Source organism: Sarcophilus harrisii, chromosome 3, assembly GCF_902635505.1.
Source record: "Sarcophilus harrisii chromosome 3, mSarHar1.11, whole genome shotgun sequence".
Lineage (NCBI taxonomy): Eukaryota > Metazoa > Chordata > Mammalia > Dasyuromorphia > Dasyuridae > Sarcophilus > Sarcophilus harrisii.
In genome coordinates, this window is record NC_045428.1 from 584,422,685 (window position 1) to 584,446,405 (window position 23,721).

Consider the following 23,721-nt stretch of genomic DNA (forward strand, 5'->3'; position numbering starts at 1 on the left):
TGCCCTCTCTCCTCACCCCTGTCTCTCCGAATTCCCAGTTTCCCTCAGGACTCATCTTACATGAGGGTTTTCCTGATCATTTGATCCTTGGTGATTAGTGCCTTCCCCCTCCCAATATTTGGGTCTGTACTCCTTGATCTTTTATATATCTTTGTTTCATCTCTTTAGAATGTAGAAATTAATTATATTTTATTTATAATTATTTTATATATATATATATATATATGTATATAATTAGTTTCATCTCTTTATAATGTAAAAAAAAAATAGTTCCTTGAGGGCAGAAACTATTATTTTTGTCTTTTTTTAGCTCAGCAGTGAGCACAGCGCTTGGGATTTCGTAAGTGCTTGGTAAATTCAGGTTTCCACCATGTTCTTGCCATCAGGATGGGCCAGGACCCCAGGGCAATCTCATGGAGAAGCTCAAGACAGTTATCCATGTTCTAGAATGATGCATCAGGGTATGATGTTCAATTGGGATCCGTGACATAATTATCTCTGAGCGAGTGGGAGCCTATGTTGGGGAGACACCTGGACCCTGCAGCCAGAGATGACCCTGGTGGGTATTATCTATGCCCTGTAGCTATACTCTATGTATCTATCTATAAAATGGGACAGTCACGCCCTGGTGGTTCAGAGCTTCTGGGTCACACAAAGTGCTGGGCAAAGCCAGGTGCCCACTGAGACCTAGTGCTAATAGCTGTCTCTCCTGCCCTTCCTCCCTTGTCCCCCGGGATTGTGGGGTTCCTGATGTCAGCCTGGGCACTGGGCACCGAGCTGCCTAAAATCTTCCCCGTTATCCTCCTGTGCCCGATCTCACCAGCTAAACCGGGCTCCCCGGGACAGAGGATTTCTGGCTCCTGCTCTTCCAGAGAGCTGAGAAGGCAATTCCAGCTCCATAAATGTTTGTTTTCAGCAAGCATTTTATTGATCAAACACTCTGGGCAGCGGCACAGGCTGGACCAGAAGTCAGGGAAATCTGATTGAGGATCCCAGCTCTGATACTTCCCATCAAATAGCCTTCAGCAGGAGCCCCTTCCAAGCTCTCCTCACGGCCAGAACATTTCAGATGAGACTGCCTTCCAGGAACACTGTGTAGGTCTCGTATGGACCCCGTTATTTATATGATTGTCTCCCTTAGATGATGAGCTCTCAGAGGATAGAGACTTTTTTTACCTTTCTTTTCATCATCAGATCTTAAAATAGTCTGGCATATAGTAAGTGCCTAATAAATGCTTATTTCCTGATGAACTTCCCTGTGCCCAGTGGGATCAAAGATCTAGAGGAAAAAACCTCAGAAGTCATTTAGCTCAACTCCCTCGTTTTATAGCTGGGGAAACTGAGGTTCAAAGACTTAGGTGACTTAGGATGATAGGATGCAAGGGGCTTCAGAAGCCATTTAGTCCAAAGCCCTCATTTTAGAGCTGAGGAAATAGCAGACTAGAGATGTGAAGAGACTGTTTCCTCTCATTCCTTCCCCAGGCTCTCCCCTTCTCTCTTCCCAGGTTCTTTTCTCCCTGTGCCCCTTGCTAGGCTTTCCCTGCCCCTTCTCAGGCTCTCCCTTTCCCAGAGTCTCCCATCCCTTTCCTCTTCCTACACTCTCCCCTCCCCCTTCCTTCTCCCCCTACCCCTTCCTAGACTGTCCCCTTCTTTCCCCTTCCCGAAATTCTCCCCCTTCCCCTTCTCCTTCCCAGACTCTCCCTGTCCCTTCCCAGACTGACCCTTTCCCAGACTCTCCCTTTCCCCCTCCCTTTCTCAGACTCTCCCTCCCTCTTCCCTTTCCCAGACTCTCCCCTCCCCCTTCCCACATTCTCCCTCCCCCTTCTCTTTCCTAGACTCTCCCCTCCCCTTCCCATCCCCTCTCCTGACCCCTCCCAGACTCTCCCCTCCCCTGTCTCTTCTCAGGTTCCCCTTCTCCTCCCACCAAACCCCTGCTCACCTTCTGCTCCACTTCCAGGAAACGCTTCAAATCCTCTGTGTCCAAGTGGTCCTTGTGGTTGCTGTAGGTGAGCATGAGCAGGTAGAGATCTCGGCGGGTGGACATCATCTTGTAAAAGGCGCAGAACTCATCAAAGCCCAGAGTACCCTGGTTGTCATCTGTGTCAGCCTCCTGGAATGCAAAGAGCCGCCTTGGGCCTGAGCCTGCAGGGTCTCAGCCTCCCCTCCCTCTCCCCCCACTCTGACTTCATTATTCAATACTGGATGGGAAGGTCTCTATGCCCCCCTCCAGTCTAAGTATTGTGCTCTTGTGGCTTGTCCTAGATCAACCTCAAAATGGTGTAACAGCTAAGAGATGAGGGAGTTTGGAGAAAAGTATAGAGGAAGCTTCCATGAGAAGGGTGAGTTTGAGTGGTCTTGGAAAATGGGTACTAGAAGTGGGGACAGAAGACATTGGTGGGAGGGAAGGAAGAGCAATTGCCTTATGGGAATAAGGGAGATGTAAGGACAAATTTTCTCCAGGAATATTAAGGGGGGAGAAAGAGAGACAGAGTCAGAGACAGACAGAGACAAAGAAAAAGAGAGGGAGGGGAAGCAGAGTGTGATTCTGGTACAAAAACAAAATGTATCAATAAAACTTTCATTAAAATTAAAAAACAAATGGATTTAACATATATTTCTACCAAGTTTAACATATATTGGACTACTTGCCATCTAGGGGAGAGTGTGAGAGAAAGGGGGAAAATTGGAACACAGGGTTTTGCAAGGGCTAATGTTGAAGAATTGTCCATGCATATGTTTTGAAAAATAAAAAGCTTTAATTAAAAAAATAGAATAAAAATTAATTAATTAAAAAATAAAATAAAAACAAGAAATATGCCCTGAGATATTTAGATGTTTTACGTGTAATTGGCAGAAAAAATTAAATATTATTTTTTAAAAATTCAGACTTTTACTCATGACCTGGCTCACTATCCCAAGATAGAGGCAAGGAGGAGAGGGAACATAGTAGAGGCTAAAGGCCACCATCTTGAAACCTGAGGAGACTCTGATGGCAGGCTAACTGCACTTGGAGATCCACATCAGATCCAGGTCTGAGCACAAGATGAAGAATAGTTCCCAAAGTGAGCCAAGGCAACAAGACACTTTCTGTTCTGGCCATCAAACTGGATGCTAAAAATCACATCCAGTTTCCAGCTTTATCTCCGAGATTCCATGTCATTAAAATGCTAATTAAAAATTGCTGCTCCTCAATTATAAGCAGGTGGAGACCCAGGAGGCCTGGACCCCTCCCTCCAAATCCAATTTTCACAACAAAATCAGGAGCAGCCCAGTTCTCTAACTGCGATCTCTAAGTATCGGAACAGAGGCTGCCATCCATCCATCTACCGTGAGATTCGACAAGATTCCCAGAGCAGGGAGACATGCAGTGACTTAGCTTTGGTCAATCAGCCTCCACTGGCAGCTCCCCACATCAGTATTCAGGCCATTGCAGAGCTCAAATTGTATCGTGGGGTTGCACCAGATGTGAGCAGCTGCCCCAGCCACTTAATAACATTCATTCCGGGGCCAATTGCTGTCACTATGGCCGCTAACTCAGAAAACCCTGATTGTGTTTCTAGTGTCCTGGAGCATCAGCTTCACATCCCATTAGGTCCCTTGTACATAATGACATGATTTACCACATTGGCCCGGCTCTTTGTTCAGAAAAGCCTTTTCCTGAGCACATCCAAGTGTATTCTGCTTGTCCAAAAAAAAAAAAAAAATCAATTTCCTAACTCTCCCTGGTGCTGTTGATTGAGGAAAGTGCTGGAGTTGAATGCGGAGGACCCGGGTTCAAATTCCAAGTTGGTTACTTGCTAGCTGTGGGACTCTGGACAAGACTCTTTTCTTTTCTGGTCCTTGGGAGCATCCTCTTTAAAATGAGGAGGGCTGGACTTCAAAGAACCTCGAAATTTCCTTCCAGTTCTAAATTTATGGCCCTAAGGAAGCTGCTCAACTAAATGGCCTTCCCATATGGCCAATACTTTATGGGTTTGGGGTATTTGATGAAATCCCATTACAGGAACTGGGGTGAACACTACTCTGGCTTAGGGAGACAGTCTAAATACTCAAAGGATTTGAGATTTTGGTGGGCACAGAAAATTCCCGGGGGGGGGGGGGGGAACTACTTCCATGAATACAGATTACAAGCCATGACTTAGAAGATTTAGACATCAATCAGTGGCCCTTAGGTGCTTTAAATACTATGGGCTAGTGAGGTGGCTCTGTGAATAAAATGTTAGGTCTAGAATCAGGAAGATATGAGTTCAAATTTTGCTTCATACATTTATTACCTGTGTGACTCTGGGCAAGTAATTTGGCTCTGCCTCAGTTTCTCATCTATAAAATGAGCTAGAGAAGGAAATGGCAAGGCATTGCTGTGTGACTCTAAGCAGGTCACTTTACCCTGTCTGCCTCAGTTTCCTCATCTGTAAAATGAGCTGGAGGAAAAAATGACAAGCCACTCCCATATTTTTGCCAAGAAAACCCCAAATGGATCATGAAGAGTCACACACAACTGAAATAACTGAACAACAACAAATGTGCTAGATGAAAAAGATATAAAAATGAAAATGAAATCTGCCCTGCCCTCAAGGAGCTTACATTCTATAATAATAGTAGATATTACATGGTGTGTTGAGATTTGAAAAGGTTTCTCAGTATTTCATTTGAACCTCACTCTCCTGTAAGTAAAATATTATATTCTCATTTACCAGTGAAGAACCAGGAGTTCTAGGGATTGATCTACCTGGGGTTGGTCACATAACCAGTCAGTGTCAGAGAAAGAAACTTTGGCTCCTGGCCTTTGTAACTCCCTCACCAATGCTTTATGGGAAATACAAATGGAGAATGGGAAGAGGCAGATTAGACAATATGTCGATCTTTATAAAGGAGCTCTCTGAAGTACAGAGAGTTTAAATGGCTCAATTGGTGTTTGAGTTAGAGACTTACAAGCTAAATAAGAAGAAATCACATTTCCATAAAGCATTAAAAGTTTTGTGAAGTCTCATACATTGAGCCCCAATTTTATCATTTAAAAGCTCCATGACCTCGGGAAATCCATGCGTCTCTGAGACTCAGTTTTTAGCTCTATTAAATGAGGGGATTAAGTTTGCCGGTCCCTAGGGGTCTGCTCCAGCTCTTCCATTCTATGCTTCTGTCCCCCCTCAACACCTGGGATTAGAGATACCATGGAAAGTTATCTCCCTCCTCCCCTGCTCACCCTGCAACTGAGTTTCAAAAATGACAGTGTCAAAAGGGAAAACACAACTCTGAGCCAGTGAAAAAGTGGACCAGAAGCTGAGGAATTGGGGTTTTAGTCTTCTCTGACACTAATATGCTGCGGGTATACTCGAGGAGATCCCTTTCTCTGCGAGCCTCAGCTTCCTCATCTGAAAAGCAGGATGGGATTTCAAGCTTTCAAGCCCTTTCCAGCTCTAAATCCATGATGATATGATTTCCTTCCTTCCAGTCCTCATCAGTCAGGCAAGAAACATTAATTAAACACCTATTGTATGTCAGGCACTGTGTTAAGTGTTGGGGATAGAAATAAGAAAAAGAAAGATGGCCCCTGTTTTCAAAGAGCTTGCAACCCAATAGGAGAAGTAGGCAGTAGCTGGCAAACCACAGAGTGTGATGAATAAGTCAAAAGGAGAGCAACCTAAGGATGGAGGAGCTCTCCCCTCCACCCTCCTTCAGAAGGTTCCCAGGGCTTCCTGGGTAACAGTCTGCCATGTCTCCCATCCCTACTATGAAGAGCAATTTCAGCAGGAAGTAGGTGCCTGGTCCTAGAGAGTATATTCACTGGAAAGTATAGGAATCCCAAGGTAGACAGCACAGAGAGAGAAGGACCAGATTTGGAATCAGAGGTTGTTGTTTGGTCATTTTCCAGTCATGTCCGACTATTCATGACTCCATCTGGGCTTTTCTTGGCAAAGATCCTGAAGTGATTTGCCATTTACTTCTCCAGTTTTACAGATAAGGAAATTGAGGCAAACATAGTTAAGTGACTTGCCCATGGTCATACAGCTGGTATGTGTCTGAAGACGGCATGAACGGATGAGTCTTCCATACTCAGTGCTCTATCCACTGCGTGGGGTCAGAGAGCCCCCAGATTTAAATCCTACTTACTATCTGGGTGAATTTGGCACGTTATTTGAGGCTTATTTTCCTCTTCTATTAAATGAAGAACTTTCAGGGCCTTTTCAACCCTAAATTCAGAATCTTAGGAAAAGGATGTGGAGATCTTGGTTTTTCAAGTATATTCAGTCTTTAGAATGCAATCTAATTTCTTCATGACTATAAAGTGCTGAAGAGCCTGAAAATGTGCCCACCATATTGTCCAGATCTCTTCCCAAGGCAGCCTGAGTGAGCAGGGTGTGAAGGGTGTAATGGAGAATGAACTCCCTAAGGAATATTGAACCCAGCCATAGTCAAAAGCTACTCAAGGACAGAACAGCAAGACGCAATTAGCCACACATGTGTCCCAGCAGAGACTGAGACTAACTCACCCCTGCTCTTCTTCTCCCATTGAAATTCAACAGGAGACAGACACCAAGAGAAAAATCCATCCTGCCTATGTATCTTTGCTGAGTTTAAGATGCCGGGTCAGACACATACAATTGTAAGCTTTGAAAGGATGGAAGTGCTTCTCAATTGGTGTAGGAACCCTCACAGAGGAGAGAGGAGATTGAATAAACTGGATAGAGAAAGAGAAACATTAAATCTCAGTAAATGGGATTTAAACCCAGGGGTTTTCTGACACCAAAGCTAGTCCTCTTCCTACTGTACCTCAGGCCTCTTACATTTTCCATCATTGGAAAAGCATTTACTTTCTGCTGAAATCGCTCCTCTTAGTGGCAAGTGAGTGGCTCAATGGAGCTGGGTTTAAGATCAAGCATGACTTAAATCCAAATCTGACCTCTGACATTTACTGGTTATGTGACATAATCTGTTTTCCTCAGTTTCTGTATCTGTAAAATGAGAATAATAATAGCACCTACTTCATAGGTTGTTACAAAGACTGAATAAAATAATAATTGTAAAGCACTTATCCCAGTGCCTGGCACATAGTAGGTGCTATATAAGTGTTAGCTATTATATCCTTTTTCATAGTAGGATGGGGGGGTATTTATATGCAATGCTTCCCATGAAACTTACAGGAACTTCATCATCCTGCAATATCACATTAGTCTTATCAGCCACACCTCATCAGTCTGTTCCTGGGGCCAGTTTAGGAGGGTAGATAGAGAGTTCCTCCATTCTTTGATTGCTCTCCTTTAGACTTATTCATCATGCTCACTCTCTGCCATCATTTTTTATGTTCACGACCATCTCTCAAGCGAGTCCGGGCCATTATCCCATTTTATATGAATTATGGTAACACTCTGCTGGACTTGTTCCGTCTAGTTTATACTGAATCTCATTATCAGGCCAATCTTCTTAGAGCCTCTTTGATTTGTCAGGATACCATCTCTCCCCTCAAGAATTGTCATGGCTCCCTACTGTACCAAGTCCAGATTTCTCAACCTGATCATGGTCATAGTACTTCACTGTTGTACAATTAACTTCCTCTCCCCAGTTGAGCACCTTGAGGAAAGGGACTTAGGCTTATATTATGAATCACCCACAATTCTTACTGTAGGGCTGAGGGAGACAGTGCCATACATTAAAATGTGTGCTAAAATATGTTATTATATGTGAATCTTGGTATTACATGTTAGGCTGGGTAAGATAAGCTATTAGATCAGATTTGGTATGAAACATAATTATATGTTAGGTGAGCAAGATACATTTTGAGTCAGACTTGATATGAAACACTTGTTATGATAGATTATTACATGTAACATATACATACATATCACACAATAATATATGGTATATATTATTATATATCAGACTTGCTCAGAGAGTTAATTTTGCTAAACTGCCTTTTCTCATTGTTTTAAAAATTCTTTATTATAAGGAAAAGGACAAGTTATTAGCTTAAGGTCACATCTTTTATTTCATGTCCTCGGTTTCTTCCTCAGAATAATGGGGGAGTTGGGTATTTTTTCCACCCTAATTCCATTATTTATCAAGGGGCAATTAAGTGATGCTACAGAAGAGTCAGGAGGATCTAAGTTAAGACCTGGCCTCAGACACTTACTAGTTTTATGACTCTGGGCCTGTTTGCCTCAGTTTTCTCAAATGTAAAATGAGTTAGAAAAGGAACTGACAAATTCTACTATCTTTGCTAAGAAAACTCCAAATGGCATCATGGAAAATCAGATATGACTGAAAAATAGCTGAACAACAAACAAGAGATAGATAGCTTTCTAAAAAAGGGAGAAATATATTTGGAAACTGAGCTGATGTCGAAACAAAAGCTATCAACATTTTTGAAAAAGAACCAGTGAGGGAAGGTGCAGTGGATTTTAGAGTCAAAAGACCTGCATTCATATCTCAGTTCTTACTATTATAACTTGTGGGACCTTGTAAATAACTTACCCTCTTTGGCTCTCAATTTCTTCATCTGCACAAGGGAAGTTTAGACTAGATCAACTCTGAGGTCCATTCCAACTCTAAATATATGCTCTGTACAATCTATGCTCTATGATGTAGTAGATGATCAACACATCCCAACTAAATCACTGATTCCACTAGACTCTCTGCCACACAGGTCACAACAGTATGGTAATTCAACACTGAGTCATAGGATCACAACTAATTCAGCTTCTGTTGAAACCACAAATCCCAGATATACCATTCTTCCTACTTGAACTCTTGACAGTATTTGATCCTGATGACAACCCCTTCTTTCTTAAACATTTCTCTTCCTTTGGCCTCCGTGACACTGTGCTTTGTCTCCTGATTCTCTTATTTTCAATCAGTCCTATTTCCTCTCCCCATCTTTCCTCTGAATGTAAACATTTCCCAATGTTTTGCCCTGGAAATTTCATCCACCATGACTTAAATGGTCACATGCAGAGGGATGATTCCAAGACCTAATAGGAATTAAAAGAAGTACCTAACTGACATGTTAATTTCTACTGTATAAGTCCAACTCTATCAAAGCAAAACGATGGTGATCACTGTTTCCTAAACAAGGAGCATCCATAGAAAAATTAGGGAAACTTATTCTTTATCCCAGAAGAGCGCGATGACAGAAAGGGGAGTGCTACAAAGGAAAACTTCATCCTCTAAAATTAGGCCCTTAGCATTTTCTCAGCCATTAAATAAAAACACAACCTGGCCTGTGAGGAATTCTAGACATGAGAAATTACTGTCATCAAGGCTTTCAGAATTAACTAGCTCCAAGTCTTAATTAAGGATCCATCAACTGATCCATTGTAGGCAAGGCCATCCATTCAGGCTCTGTAACTCTGGATGACTGAGCCAAGTTGGGAACAAACCCAGAGTGGAGATTGTTTCCTGTGTTAGTAGACACAACGGAGAAGGCTGTGAGATGCTTTCTCCCACTGACAGCCTCCTGTCACTTTCATATATGTGTGTGTGTTTGAAATCTGAAGCTGTTAGGAAGAAAAAACCCACACATTGAATCTAAAACCAAGGATCAGCACCATGGATAGTGGTTTGCAAAGGGGACAGTAACCAAAACCTCCTAGAGTCCAATTACTTCACTCTCAATTAATGGCGGTTCCTCTATTGGAAGATTGAAAAAACAAAGCTGAGGTAACAATAACTCTTCTAGCCACTGGTCTCAGGAGAGCAGAGTCTAAAAATGCCCCTATTCTTATCTAATAATCAAAACCCAAGGGAACACATAGCACAATTCATAATGCCCTGGTTGATATTAAATGGACTGAATGTGGAATGTAATTTACTTTGAGACTTATTAAGCACTAGTGTGCAAAGCATCGGGCTCCATCCTAGGGATATTTCCCCCAAATAGTATGACATAGACACTGAATTCAAGAAACTTAAAATCTAATGGCAGTGAAGAAGGCAATCACTGTAATTGGAGGACTCAAAGAAGGCTTCATGAAGGGACCTTAGTTGAGACTCAAAAGATGAGAATTTTAGTAGTAGATAAGAGATAGAATTAGGGACTACATTTCAGCAAAGTTAGGCAATTTAAATAAAGGCAGAGAAGGGCAGAATGGTGTCTAGCATGGCTGAAATATAGAGAGAAAGGCAGTTATTTGATAATGTTGGAAAGGCAGATTAGGGACCAAATTGTGAACGGAAGGAAAGAAGAAAATAATCATTTATTAAGTGTCTACTATGTGCCAGCTACTATGTTGAGTGCTTTTCAAATGTGATCACATTTGAATCTCACAATAATCCTGGGAGGTAGGCATTATTATTATCCTCATTTTATAAATGAGGGAAGCAAAGCAATTTGAGGTTGTGTCTTGCCCAGTGGGTCACACAGCAAGTAAGTGACTGAGGCTGAACTTGACTTCAGGTCTTCCTGATTCTAGACCCAACACTTGACTACCTCTAGGCTTTAATTGGCTTCTTTACATGATTGACAACACCTTCCTCAACCTCTGCTCCCCTTTGACTGGAGTACCAGACTCCTCCCACTGCTTTCCTCTATATAGGGCAGAAATTGGACTCTCAATTCACTGTACTTTGCATTGACTGCTGTCTCTGGTTTCAACTTCACAAAAGATGCCCTGTATCTTTCCATTTCTTGCCTCCTTTTGTGTTTTGTTTTATTTCTTCCATTAGATTGTAAACTTATTGAAGGCGGGATTATATCCTTATTTAATACAGTCCCTGGCACATAGTAGGGCCTTAATACATTTTATTGGGTTGGGGTGTAATCTAGGGCCTTTTCCTACATCTTTCAAGGCAGTATAGTGTAGATAAGAATGTTGAACTTGAAATCATAAAGTCTTGGTTTTAAATCCTATGTGACCTTAGACTTTTTAGCTGTTGTGACTTTAGACAACTCATTCAATGTAGGTGATACAATGGAAAAATCATTGTATTTGGAGCAAAGTAATTAAGAGCCCAAAACTGGGGTGTGTTAATTTGCTATCTATGTGATTTGGAGCAAGAACCTTCATTTATCTCTCTCGCTTTCCTCATATTTAAAGTGCTGAAATTTAACTAAATGATCTTTAAAGTAGTTACAACTATTGAGGACCAGAAAAATTCCCACTCCTAAAATTCCTAGCATCATCAACAGCAGCAAACGTGGCTTTATTAACAGAAATGATTCTAAAGAAAGTGCATTATCATTGGGCTTATTACTTCACATCACAAGATCTTTCATCTCTGAAACATCCTTTCACTAGTATGTGACGGTCCCTTGAGAACAGGGACTATCTTGTCTATTTGCATCCCCAAGACTTAGCACAGTGCTTTGCACATAGTAAGTCTTTAATAAATGCTTTCTCTGACCAGCTTCTTTTAGTTCTACATCAATGATCCAACAGTACTCTCTGAACCTCAGTTTCCCCATTTGTAAAATAAGAATAATAATATCAACACCACTTACTTCACAGGACTATAGAAGACAGTGACTCATTTCAATTTATGCTACTTCCTAGCACATAGTAGGTGCTTCATAAATACCTGGTCAAGTTACTATGAGACTCAAATAAGGTATTGTGAATAAAGTACCTTCCACATTCTAAGTGTTATCTAGGCACCTGTTGCTGTTGTAATCTGCTCTATCTAATTTTGCTTCTCAATCTGGATCAGGGAGATTTTTTTTTGCCTATTTCCAAACCCAGCACCATGAAATTTGTTTTCATTTCTTTCAAGCCTCTGGTGGCAGCCTAGTTATTCCACCTGCTTCTAGGGGCTCAGTACCCAGCAAACTATATTCCTGTCTCTATCTCCAGAAATTAGGCTCCATCATTTTAATTTGAGAAATAAGGACATAATGGTCTCAGACCTGGCCAGACCCTATCTAGAAGACTGTGTTCTTACAATTTTGGCCTCAGTTTCCCCAATAATAAAACATTTATGAAAAAAAAATTATATTCCCCAAATATAAAATTGAACAAAAAGGTCTCATGAAGAGGATGACAATGTCGTAGGATAGGTGGTCTGATTGAAGACGTTGCCTCCCAAAGACCCTTTCTGATGTAGCTATAAAATGGCATTCATTTTCGAAATGAGACATGCTAAGAGATCAAAGCCCAGGCCCATCTTTAAAATGCCTAATGTTGAATTAGAGCCCATTACAGTAATAAACCACCCTGCAATCGAGCCAGCAAGAGGGCATTAATTAGAAAATTAAGCCCCATGGGTGACTGATTGTATTGAGTCCTTTTTAGTATGTAACAAGTCTTTCCACAATATATTAATTTTAATGACACTATATTCCATTCTCTCTTTAGCTAATACACAGACTTCTATCTTGATTAGGCAATTCAGGATGGTCTAAATAATATCAAGATTTTTCTACAACAAAATTAGTATTAATTATACGAGCAATTCAGAGGAGCTTTGCTAGGGAGCTCATATTCCTAGGGCAATGTGACTGGCTGCTTTCTCTGCTCCATCCCCCAGGGTCAGGAGCAAAGCCAAGCCTTCTCCAGAGATGATTGCCATCCAGGCTGAACTCTTGCTTTTCTCGGCACATCCCCAACAGCCCTGCCCATTTGCAGCTATGCAGACTAATTCCTCCTCTCCACTGGAGGGGAGAGACATTAAAATGTTGGCTGAAGGGGCTGCAGAAGCACTTTTCCGCATCTCATTCAGATCCTACAGCTGCATCTGGACCCTTTTGGAAAGATCAACTTTCATTTTGTTTTCATTTCTTTCAAGCCTCTGGTGGCAGCCTGGCTATTCCACCTGCTTCTAGGGGCTCAATACCCAGCAAACTACATTTCTGCTTCTATCTCCAGAAATTAAGCTCTATCTTTTTAATTTGAGAAATAAGGTCATAATAGTCTCAGATCTGGCCAGACCCTATCTAGAAGACTGTGTTCTTACAATTTTGGCCTCGGTTTCTTCAATTATAAACCATTTATGAAAAAAAATTAATTCTCCAAATATAAAAAAAGAGTTTGGATGATTTTATCTTTCAAGTCCTTTTCAACTGTTATAATCAACACATGTTTACTAAATGCCTACTATGTTTTAGCTACCATGCCTCTGGCCTACTTCCTGCTCATTCAATCTCCCTCCTCTTGGTCTTTGCATGGACCGTCCCCCACGTCCCCCACGCTTGGAAGGTTCTGAGTAGTAAGCTCATCTTTAACCTGATTAACATCCAAAGGAAGGCAACCAGTCTTGTGAAGGACTTTTAATTCATATTCCATATATTACTTTGGGCAGGTGATTTATTCTCACTAGACTTTCATTTGTGAAAAAAAGAAAGGTGTTATGATTAAAATCCCTTTAAATTCTGACAAGCAATCGATAATGTGGACCTATTTCATGCCTGCTTACCATTATGATGCTGGTGATGATTAATATTTATATAGCACCTACTATGTGCCAGTAATTAAGTTAAGTGCTCTGTGGTTATTATCTCATTTTATCACTACAACAACCCTGGGAGGGAAGTGCTATTGTTATCCCCCATTTCACAGAGGAAGAAACTGAGGTAAACAAAAGCAATGATTTGCCCAGATTCACATACATAGCTAGTAAATGTCTGAGACCAGATTTAAATTAAGGTGTTTTTGATTCCAGGCCTGTGCTTTACCCAGATCCCAATGAGATAAAGACAGTCAAAGATGGAATATTCCATGTCCTCATGGTGTTTACATTCTGGTGGCTATCGGTGCTAATGAATACTTAATAAATGCACGATGATTGTTGGGAGGTTCTTGCAATTCCCTCCAATTCAGAAATTCTTCCATATATTAATCAGTTCACAAAACCAAGCATGTGAACAGGCTTGGCTCAGAGCAGACAGGGTGAGGGGAGAGGCATGAGAACTGGGTTCAAGTATTTGAAGAACTATCTGGTCATGGAGAAGACAGATTGGAATTGCTTTTCTTTGTCAAAGGGCAAAACTAGGGAGTGGGTAGCAAAGGATGCTGGTAGAAGTTAGCAGCGGAAGGACTTCCTGGCAATGATTGCTGTCCCAGAGAGGGACAGGTTTCCTCAAGAGGCAGGAGCTTCCCCTCACTGGAAACCTTCAAGTATAGACTGAACACTCATTGAGGATGTTGTAGAGGGTGGATTCTCAGTCAGGGCTGGCCTAGAATAAACGGGCCCAAGGTCTCTTCTAGCTTAGAGATTCTGTGTCTGTGACTGATCAGTATTACCCTTAAACAACTTCCATAGACAGCCATTCTCCCATATGGCAAAGAGAGGGGTCAGGAAGAGAAAAAAAAAATCACTGGCAAAGCAAAGTGTGCACTTGTTAGAAACTGCTGAGCCCAGCTCAGGGATTTGCCACATGTGTGATTCAAGACCTATCGTTAGCCCTTACTCCATTTAGGAAGCAAGGGCTGCTTGCAACCCAAGGAAGGCTGCACATATCCCTGTAATCATTAAAAAACAGATGATTTACTGCATTGCCAAGCTCCCAATTTGCAGTGATTTTGCCTGCCAAGAGTTTACTGCAGGGACCTCTCTGGCCTCAGAGCTCTCACTGGCTCTTAAATGATTTAAATGATGGTCTTTTGCTTTTTTCCTCCTCCTCTGCTTCAGAAATGGGTCCAGACAAAAACCAAGGTCCTGTATACTGCAAAATATTTATAGTGGTATTCTTTGTGGTGTCAAGGAAGTCAAAGTAGACAGACACCAGCAACCAGGGAATGGCAAACAAGTTGGAGTTATGTGGCTGTAATGGAATCTCATTGTTCTGGAAGAAATGGTGAATGTGAAGAATTAGGAGAAGCAGGAGAAGGACTTTTCTGAGCTAATTAAAAGCAAAAAAAAGCAAAACCTGGAAATTAATATATAATGTGGCTGTGACAATGTCAACAGAAAGGATGATAACAACAAAACCATCAAAAAATGAGTACTGGAAAAATTTTAATGACCCAACTCGATACTAAAGAATTGATGTGAGATGCTTCCCCACTTCTTTGTAGACATGGCAACCTAGGGGTTTAGACCAAGATGTCACATTTCAGGCCCGATCGGCAAACAAAATCAACACTGACTAAAATTGGGAAATGTTTAAAAAATAAATAAAAATACAAAACAACATAGCCTGTCGTTTGTGCTTTTCTAAGTCATTATGCTGCCAGCCCACAGGGATTGTTCCCATTAGAAATTTTATTCCACTGGAAGATTTGGAAGTTTGCACATAAGGGCAAACTTTAAAAAAATGGTTTATAGTTTTGCTGAACTTTTTTCCCTTTTGTCCTTTTATTCTGAATGATAAGGGATGCGTGAGATTGGGGAGAGGGGTGGGAAACATAGGTTATGTAAAAACAAAAGATATCCTTAAAATGCAGTTTTTTTAAAAGAATAATTGGTCTGGAATGAGATCTCTTTTGTTAACATATTCCATGGATACTTCATGAATACTTTTCCTCACTCAAAACGTTCTCTTTATAGCCCTCAGGACTTTTGAGAGCCTATCTAGACAAAAGTTTTAGGTGTGTCTAGTATTTTCTTTAATCCACTTAGCTGCCAAATTTATATTTCTAAGAACACACACTGTCCTGCACCGTCCCCCTTCTTGTCAGTCAACATTATTTTTTTGCTGAGACATTTGGGATTAAATGACCTGCCCAAGGTCACACAACTAGGCAGCATTAAATGTCTGAGGCTGAATTTTAATTCAGGTCCTCCTGATTTCAGGGCCAATGCTCTATCCACTGTGCCATCTAGCTTCCCCTTCAACAGACATTTATTAAGCTCCTACCATATAGAATGACACTGTGCTAAGCACTAGGGACACACACACACACACACACACACACACACTTCAGAGGCAAAAATACAATTCCTGCTCTCAGGGACCTCTGAGTTTAGAGAGAGAACATGAAAACAACTATGTACAAATATAGATAGACTGGAGAATCTCAGAGAGGAGGCACAAGTGTTAATAGAAGATCAGGAAAGATATCTTGTTAAAAGTAAAAACTTAGTTGAGACTTGAAGGCAGGAAATGGAGTTAAGATGGGAGAGAAGACTAGGCAAGAGGGACAGCCAGAAAAATGTCTTGCCCAGAAATGGAGTGTCCTACGTGAGGAACAACCAGGTAGCCAGTGCTGTTGGAGAGCAAGGTATGGGGTACTGGATGTTCCCCATGCTAATAAATAATAATAATAATAATAATAATCCTTCTCCTCTTCCTCCTCCTCTTTCTCTTCCTTCTTCTCATGTCATCATGATCCTCCTTCTTCCTTTAAATCTCAGTTTAAATCTGAGGGTTTTGGTTTTTTTTGCACCATTTGCAAGAGACATTTCTAGTTGCTCCTCAATACTAGTGTCTTCCTGTTGAGATGACCTCCCATTTAGCCAGCACTCGTCTCCCTCTTTAGACTGGGAGCTCCTTAAGGGCAGAGATAGTCTTTGTCTTTCTTTGCAGCGTTTAGTATCTCCAGTGTCTGGTGATGCTTAATAAGTGTTTGTTGACTTGACTGCAACATATAGCCTCTAGCACAAAATGCAAATGCCTCAGTTTAGCATTTGAAGCCTTTCCCAGTCTGCCTCCAGCCCCTTCCCTCCAAGCTCCAAGAGTACCCAGGACTCTCCCCTGTACACACTCTGCTCCAGCCAAAATGGCCACCAGTTCCATGTTCCCCTTAGAACCTTTCACCTCCTATCTTTGCACAATCATCCCATTGCCCACCCCACCCCACCCGGAGAAGACCTCCTTCTTCCTTATCCTGGCCTCTTCCCAGGCTTAACTTAATCATTTCCATCTATTGTGATGTCTTTCCTCATTTGTCCTATTGTTACTACCCCATTCCATCATTTTATTTTTTGAGGTTATGTTTGTTTTTAATTACTTAACTATGGTACATGCTGTTTCTCTTCAGGAGAATGCAAATGCCTTCAATTTTAAAAGCTACAAGTAAACCTTATAAATCTTTTTTTTTTTTTTTTTTTAAAGAAAGGTCATAGAGACATTGGTAGTGTCATGGACAATCTCTTGTTTTTGTTTTATGATGTATGTGGAATTGTAATATTTGAGTTAAATTTTTTTTAAACTTAAAATTAATGAGAGAGAGAGAGAGGGGAAGGGAGGGAGGGGAGGGAGACAGAGACAGAGACAGAGAGACAGATAGACAGACAGACACAGAGACAGAGAAAGAGACAGATCTATAGACTCTATTTCTCAGTCAGTACCAAATACTTTTGGCTAAGAAATAGTGTGATGAATCAGTGGAATAGATTAGGTACATAAAACACAGTAGTTAAAGTAAGCTCTTGTTTGATAAAACCAAAGACTTCAACTGCTAGGATTAGGACTCAATATTTGTCAAAAACTGCTGGGAAAATTGGAAAATAATATGGTGGAAATTAAGCATAAACCAACGAATCACAACCATATACCAAGATAAAGTCAAAATGGACATGATTTAGATATAAAGAGGGATTCTGTTATCAAGTTAGGAGAGTGAGGAATAGTTATTTGTCAGATCTATGGAGAACAAAAGAATTTATGACTAAACAAGAGATAGAGGACCTCATGAATTGCAGAATGGATAATTTTGGTTACATTAAACTAAAAAGGTTTTGCAACAAACAAAACCAACACTATTATGGTTAGAAGGAAAACAAAGATGGTAAACAATTTTTATCATAAATTTTTCTGATAAAAACCTCATTTCTCAAATATTTAGAGAAATGAGTCTTCTAAGAATATAAGCCATTCCCCCATTGATAAATGGTCAAAGGATATGAACAAGTGGCTTTCAGATGAAGAAATTAAAGCTATCTATATTTAAATGAAAAATATATTCTAAATCACTATTGACTAAATCATTCTTTCAGATGAAGAAATTAAAGCTATCTATATTTAAATGAAAAGATATTCTAAATCACTATTGACTAGATAAAATATTCTAAATCACAAATTAAACCAACTCTGAGGGACTACTTCATAATTATCAGATTGATTAACATGACAGAAAAGGAAAATGATAAATGTTGGGAAAATTGGAACACTTAGGCATTAGAATTGTGAATGGATCCAATCATTCTGGAGAGCAATTTGATACCATGCCCAAAGAGCAATCAAACTGTGCACAATCCAGCAATACCACTATTAGATCTGTATCCCAGAAAGATCATAAAAAAGGGGAAAGGACCTACTTATACAAAAATATTCATAACAGGGTTTTTTGTGGTGGCAAAGAAGTGGAAATTGAGGGAATGCACATGAATTGAGGAATGGCTGAACAAGTTTTGGCATATGAATGTAATGAAATATTATTGTTCTATAAGAAATGATGAGCAGGCAAATTTCAGAAAAACCTGAAAAGACGAATGTGAATTGATGCAGAGTGAAGTTAGCAGAACTAGGAGAACATTATGCAGAGTAACAGCAACAGTATATAATGATCAACTATGGAGAACTTAGGTCTTCTCAGCAATACAATGATTCAAGACAATTCCAAAAAACTCATGATGGAAAATGCTGTCCACATTCAGAGAAAGAATCATGACATCTCAATGCAAATCGAAGCACACAATTTTCATATTTTTGTGGCTTTCCCTTTTTGTTTTATTTCTTCTTTCACAGCATGACTAACGTGGAAATAAGTTTACATGATTGCACATGTATAACCTACATCATCTTGGGGAGAGGGAAGGGAAAGGAAGAAAGGGAAAGAGAAAAATTTGGAACTCAAAATCTTATAAAAATGTTGAACACTATCTTTACATGTAATTGGAAAAAAATACTCTGTGTGTGTGTGTGTGTGTGTGTGAGAGAGAGAGAGAGAGAGAGAGAGACAGACAGACAGACAGACAAGAGACAGATAGAGGGAGACAAAAAGGGAAGGAGGGAGAAGGAGAGGGAGAGAGGGAGAATGAGAATATAAGCACCTTAAAGGCAGGGACATTGAATTCTGTCTTTACATCTCCACGTATTAGCACAGTACCAGGTACATAATCAAAAACTCTTAAATTGAGTGGAACATGTTCACTCAATCAACATGCCCTAATGCTTGAGGATGTCTGCTGGGGTATCCAGGAGCTCCCCTCAAGCTTATTTGCAGAAAGGCTGTCACTGAGACTGAAGGACTGAGAATACCAGGAGCAAGGAGCTGGAAACCTGAAAGCTATAAGGGACTCTGCCAGATCTCAGTCTCTCCACTTGTGTAGCCTCTTGGTCGGCAGCCAAGAATATCTGTGCATTGTACTGGACAGACCCTAAAACTGCCCAAGATGAGTTCAGTTTTGTCAGGTGTGTATGTTTGTGTTTTGGGGAAAGCGTGTATTTCTCACATTCTCTCTTCCTTCTCTCTCTCTTCTTCCCTCCCTCCCTCCCTCTCTATCCTTCTCTCCCTCTCTCCCCCACCTCTCTCTTCTCTCCCCTCTCTGTCTCTGTGTTTCTGTTTCTTTCTATTTCTCTCTCTCTTTGTGTGTGTGTGTGTGTGTGTGTGTGTGTGTGTGTGTATCTGTTTCTCCGTCTCCTCTCTCTCTCCCTCCGTGTCTCTTCTTCTCTCCCTCCCTCCCTCTCCTTCTCTCTCCCTCTCACCCCCCATCCCCCTGCCTCTCCCTCTCCCTCTCCTTATCCCTCTCTTTCTCCCTCTTCCTCTTTCTCTCCCTCTCCTTTTGGAGCCCAGAATGCTCTCTTCACTCCAGCTGAGCACTGCCTACTCTTGCCTAACCAAGAGAAGCCTATTTCAGAAGAGAGAGACCCCTAGGAGGCCTCCTGGAGGCAGCTGTCAAGAAGACAGACGGGAAGCAGCAGCAGCCCCAATGCAATGATTTTCAGGTTCAAGGAACCTTCTTCTAGATTTGGAATGAAATATCATGGCAAGAAATTGAAGTGTGGGGAAATGGGGAGGGAGAAAGGGTTTCATTTTGAGTCAGGTTCTCAACACTATCCCTGTTCCAGCCTCCGTTCAAAGGAAGCCCAGAATGAAATCTCCCAAGATGCTCCCCCTTCCTACCCCCCAAATATCTTATGATAGCCTGAGATGGAAACATAATTACAGACAATAAAAGCTGTGGCTCTGCTGAAGGAGGAATTTTCATAACTTCTAACAATGGGGATGCATTACTAAGTGAGGTCCAGAGAGAAAGGAGAAAGAGTGCAGAGCAAGATAATGAATTTGGTTGCTGCAGACAGAGAGACAGAGAGACAGAGAGACAGAGAGAGAGAGAGAGAGAGAGAGAGAGAGAGAGAGAGAGAGATATGAAAGAGAGACAGAGGGGGGTAAGACAGAGACAGAGATAGAGACAAAGAGAGAGACAGAGAAAGACAGAGAGAGAGATTAGAGAGAGAGATGGGGGAAGAGAGAGAGATAGAGAAAGAGAGACAGAGAGAGAGATGAGAGAGAGAGAGAAACAGAGAGAGGGGGGGAAGAGAGAGAGAGAAGAGGGGGGAGGGTGGGGAGAGATAGGGGAGAAAGAGAATTCAGTTGGGAGCCACAGAACCAGAAACAAGAACCTGCCTATTAAAAGGCCAGGAAAATAAAGGAAAGGCAGGAAAGGAGAAAGCTTTGCTTCATTTTGGACTTTTCCCTCCTGGGCTCATAGTCTCTGCACACCTGCCTGAAATAATCAATAGCCTCAGGAGCAAAGCTCACAATATTTCCCAGTGGGCCTCAGGTTCTACACCTGTAAAATAAGGAGAGCTAAAACAAATGATCTCTAAGGGTCCCTCCCAGTTCTGACATTCCCTGTTCCACAGTCCTGACATTTTCAGAAAGAATACAGCAGCCTCGGATTTAAGCCCAGTTTCTCTGACTAAAATCCATTATCCTTTTCACTGTCTCATGCTGACCTCAGGACTGTCTGGTCCAGCATCCTCTTTGCCTCAAAGCAAACCGCAGGCCACATGACTATCAGTCCAAAACCCTTATAGCCTTCAGCTAGTCATTAGAGGAAAACTTAATCAAATACACCTCGGAAAAGGGATTTCAAAACCGCTTCTATTTGGGGAGCTTGACTGGGAGCAGAGGGATTAGAGGTTGTTTAGGAGCATATATTTAGAGCTAAAATGAACTTAAAGGCTGCTTATTCTAACCTCATTTTTCAGATCAGGAAACAGAGTCTCAGCATAATTTGCTCATGACCCAACAAGGACTTGATTCAGTATTTACCTTACGCCGGGTACTTTGTAAGCAGTGGGATTGTGAAGGCAAGAGATACAATCCCTAGTTTATAATTTAATAGGAGAAACAACTTATACATATACAGATCCATACAAGATACACTCAGAGTTGGTTCAAGGAGAAGTTAATGTTGTTTTCAGTCCTTTGTTTTTGAACATCATGGGATGCTGTTTCTTGACTGGTGGTGCATAAATTGGATTTAAATGAGGCAACAGTCTCTGAGGGGGTGGGGCTTTGGTGTTCAATCTGGAAGCCAGGAATTCTAAGAGGCAAAGTTTGGGAAGGAAATCATTCCAGAAAGGACAAAGCCATGGTGGCTGGAGATGAAACAGCCTTTAAGCAAAGCAGTCAATATGGCCAAAACCTCGAGTAAGAAGACTGGAAGGATCCAGGTGATAAAGAACTTTTGATTCTAAATAGGAGTTTTATTTGTTCCTGTAAGTAAACACTGGAGTATACTCCAATGACATGAAATGACATGATTAGACCTATGCTTGAGGAAAAATATCTTTGGCAGATCAATGAGGGATAGATTGGATCAGGAAAAGATGGGGACAGGAAAATGAATTAGTGGTTATTATACTAGCCCAGGTGAAAGATGGCACAGGACTGAATTAGGTGTGTGGGAGCTACGTGAAGAAAGTGGGGGACAAATGGGGGAGGGATCATCAGGAAAGGGATGATAACTTTAGGTAACTGATTGCATATGATGGGTAATGATGAGGAGTCATGAAGGACATGGTAGGGAGGATTCGAAACCAGGTTTTCCTGCCTCCATTTCTAGGATCCATTAAGAGCACCAGAGTAAGCCCAATCCATTGGCTCTGTCCCCTTTTACATTTCAACAACTAGGGAGAAGTGACTTGTACACTTGGCGTGTGCCAGGTCCGTCCTATTGGGTTGGATCATCACTTGAAGTGCTGTGATCATATTTTGGCTTCAGGGAAGCTGGGCTCTCGATCTTCCACCCAACCAGGACCCTCTGCTATCTCCCAATGGGGGAAGAACAGCCGCTCTTCCTGAACCCTTGAGATCCACAGAGATGAAGGACCCTTCTACCTGGCTTCCACTCTCCAGCTTGTTCACACACAATCACAGAATGTGGAAGAGACCTCTTAGCACAGCCCATATCAGGAGGAACTGCCCATAGCAGACACAACACAAGGTCTCATTCAGTCTCATCTTCCAAGACCTCCATAAGGAGGAAACGGGCTATTTCTGGAAGCAGTCTATTGCACTCTGGGATGGCTATAATTGTTAGGAAATTTTTCCTGACCTCAAGCCCAAATCTGCCTCTTTGCAGCTTCCTTCACTGAGATCCTAGTTCAGTCCTCTGGGGCCAAGCAGAACAAAACTAATCCCTTTTCCCCCACAACAGCCAGTTCTTCAGCTCCTTCAGCAATTAGCTCACGAAATTAGAACCTATCTAAAAGCTTGCTTAAGCCTGATATTGTTAGGAAGGAGAATCTGCTGCTTCATCAAAATCCTGTGCTGAGCCACAAATACTTATTAAGCATCTAAAAGGAGGAGAGATCCAAAGCTGGAAGGAAACTAGTCTAAAGCCCCCTGGTTTTACAGAAGAGCAATCTGAGACTCAGAAAAGGGGTATTTGGCAGTGGGAAGAGCACAGATGTATAATCAAAGGACCTGGGTTCAAATCTCATCCTTTCTACTTGCTAACTGTATGACCTTAAGAAAAATTACTTTATTTATCTGGGTCTCACTTGTCTTTTTTATTAAATGAGGAAGTGGGCTACATGTCCTTTCCACAATTCTAAATCAGTCAACCAGTCTCTGTGTCTCTCTCTGTCTCTATGTGTGTGTATGTATGTGTGTCTCTATGTCTGTCTGTCTGCCTCTGCCCCTCTCCCTCCCCCCCCCCTCTCTGTGTGTGTGTGTGTGTGTCCACCCCCTGCCAGGTAGCAAAGTGCCTGGAGTCAGCAAGGCTCATCTTCCTAAGTTCAAATCTGGCATCAGATACTTTACTAGCTCAGTGATCCTGGGCAATTCAATTAAATAATCACCTGCCTCAGTTTCCTCATCTGTAAAATGAGCTGGAGAGAGAAATGGCAAACCACTCCAATATCTCTATCAGGAAAACCCCAAATGCTTTCAGGAAGAGGCAGACCCAGTTGAAATGACTCAATAACAAAATCAATCTCTCTCCCTTGCCCTCTCTCTTTCTCATTTTCACTATTGTCCTCAACTCTATGTTCATACTCATTCATCATCTGCAATCAAGTGTCAAATCTGGCATCCTAAGAAATTTGCACAAGATCCAACTTATGGGAGGGAGGAAATCTGGAATCTAAACCCAGGTTCCGAACTTAAAACTGAGTACTTTCCCTGACACCTCCACGTGTTGTCTAGTGTTCCCTTCCCTTCTTCCATCTACTCTGTGTAGAATTTGTGTATAACTAGTTGTTTTATTTAACATGTATGGGACTACCTGCCATCTAGGGGAGGAGATGGGGGGAAAAGTTGGAACAGAAGTGTTTGCAAGGGTCAATGCTGAAAAATTACCCAAGCATATGTTCTGTCAATAAAAAAGGTATAATGAAAAAATAACTAGTTGTTCATATGTTCTTTCCCAATTAGAATGTAAATGCCTCAAGTTAGC

The 23,721-nt window shown here is 41.4% G+C and overlaps 1 protein-coding gene across 7 annotated transcripts in view; it reads right to left on the reverse strand.

The window, feature by feature from the left end:
• The window catches only part of PLCH2 (phospholipase C eta 2), a 334,059-nt gene that overhangs the window by 80,156 nt on the left and 230,182 nt on the right, over positions 1-23,721 (reverse strand). For all 7 annotated transcript variants that reach the window (XM_031962993.1, XM_031962998.1, XM_031962991.1 and 4 more), the window contains one exon: positions 1,940-2,110. In XM_031962993.1, the coding sequence (XP_031818853.1) occupies positions 1,940-2,110 (171 nt within the window). The remainder of the gene's footprint in view (positions 1-1,939; positions 2,111-23,721) is intronic.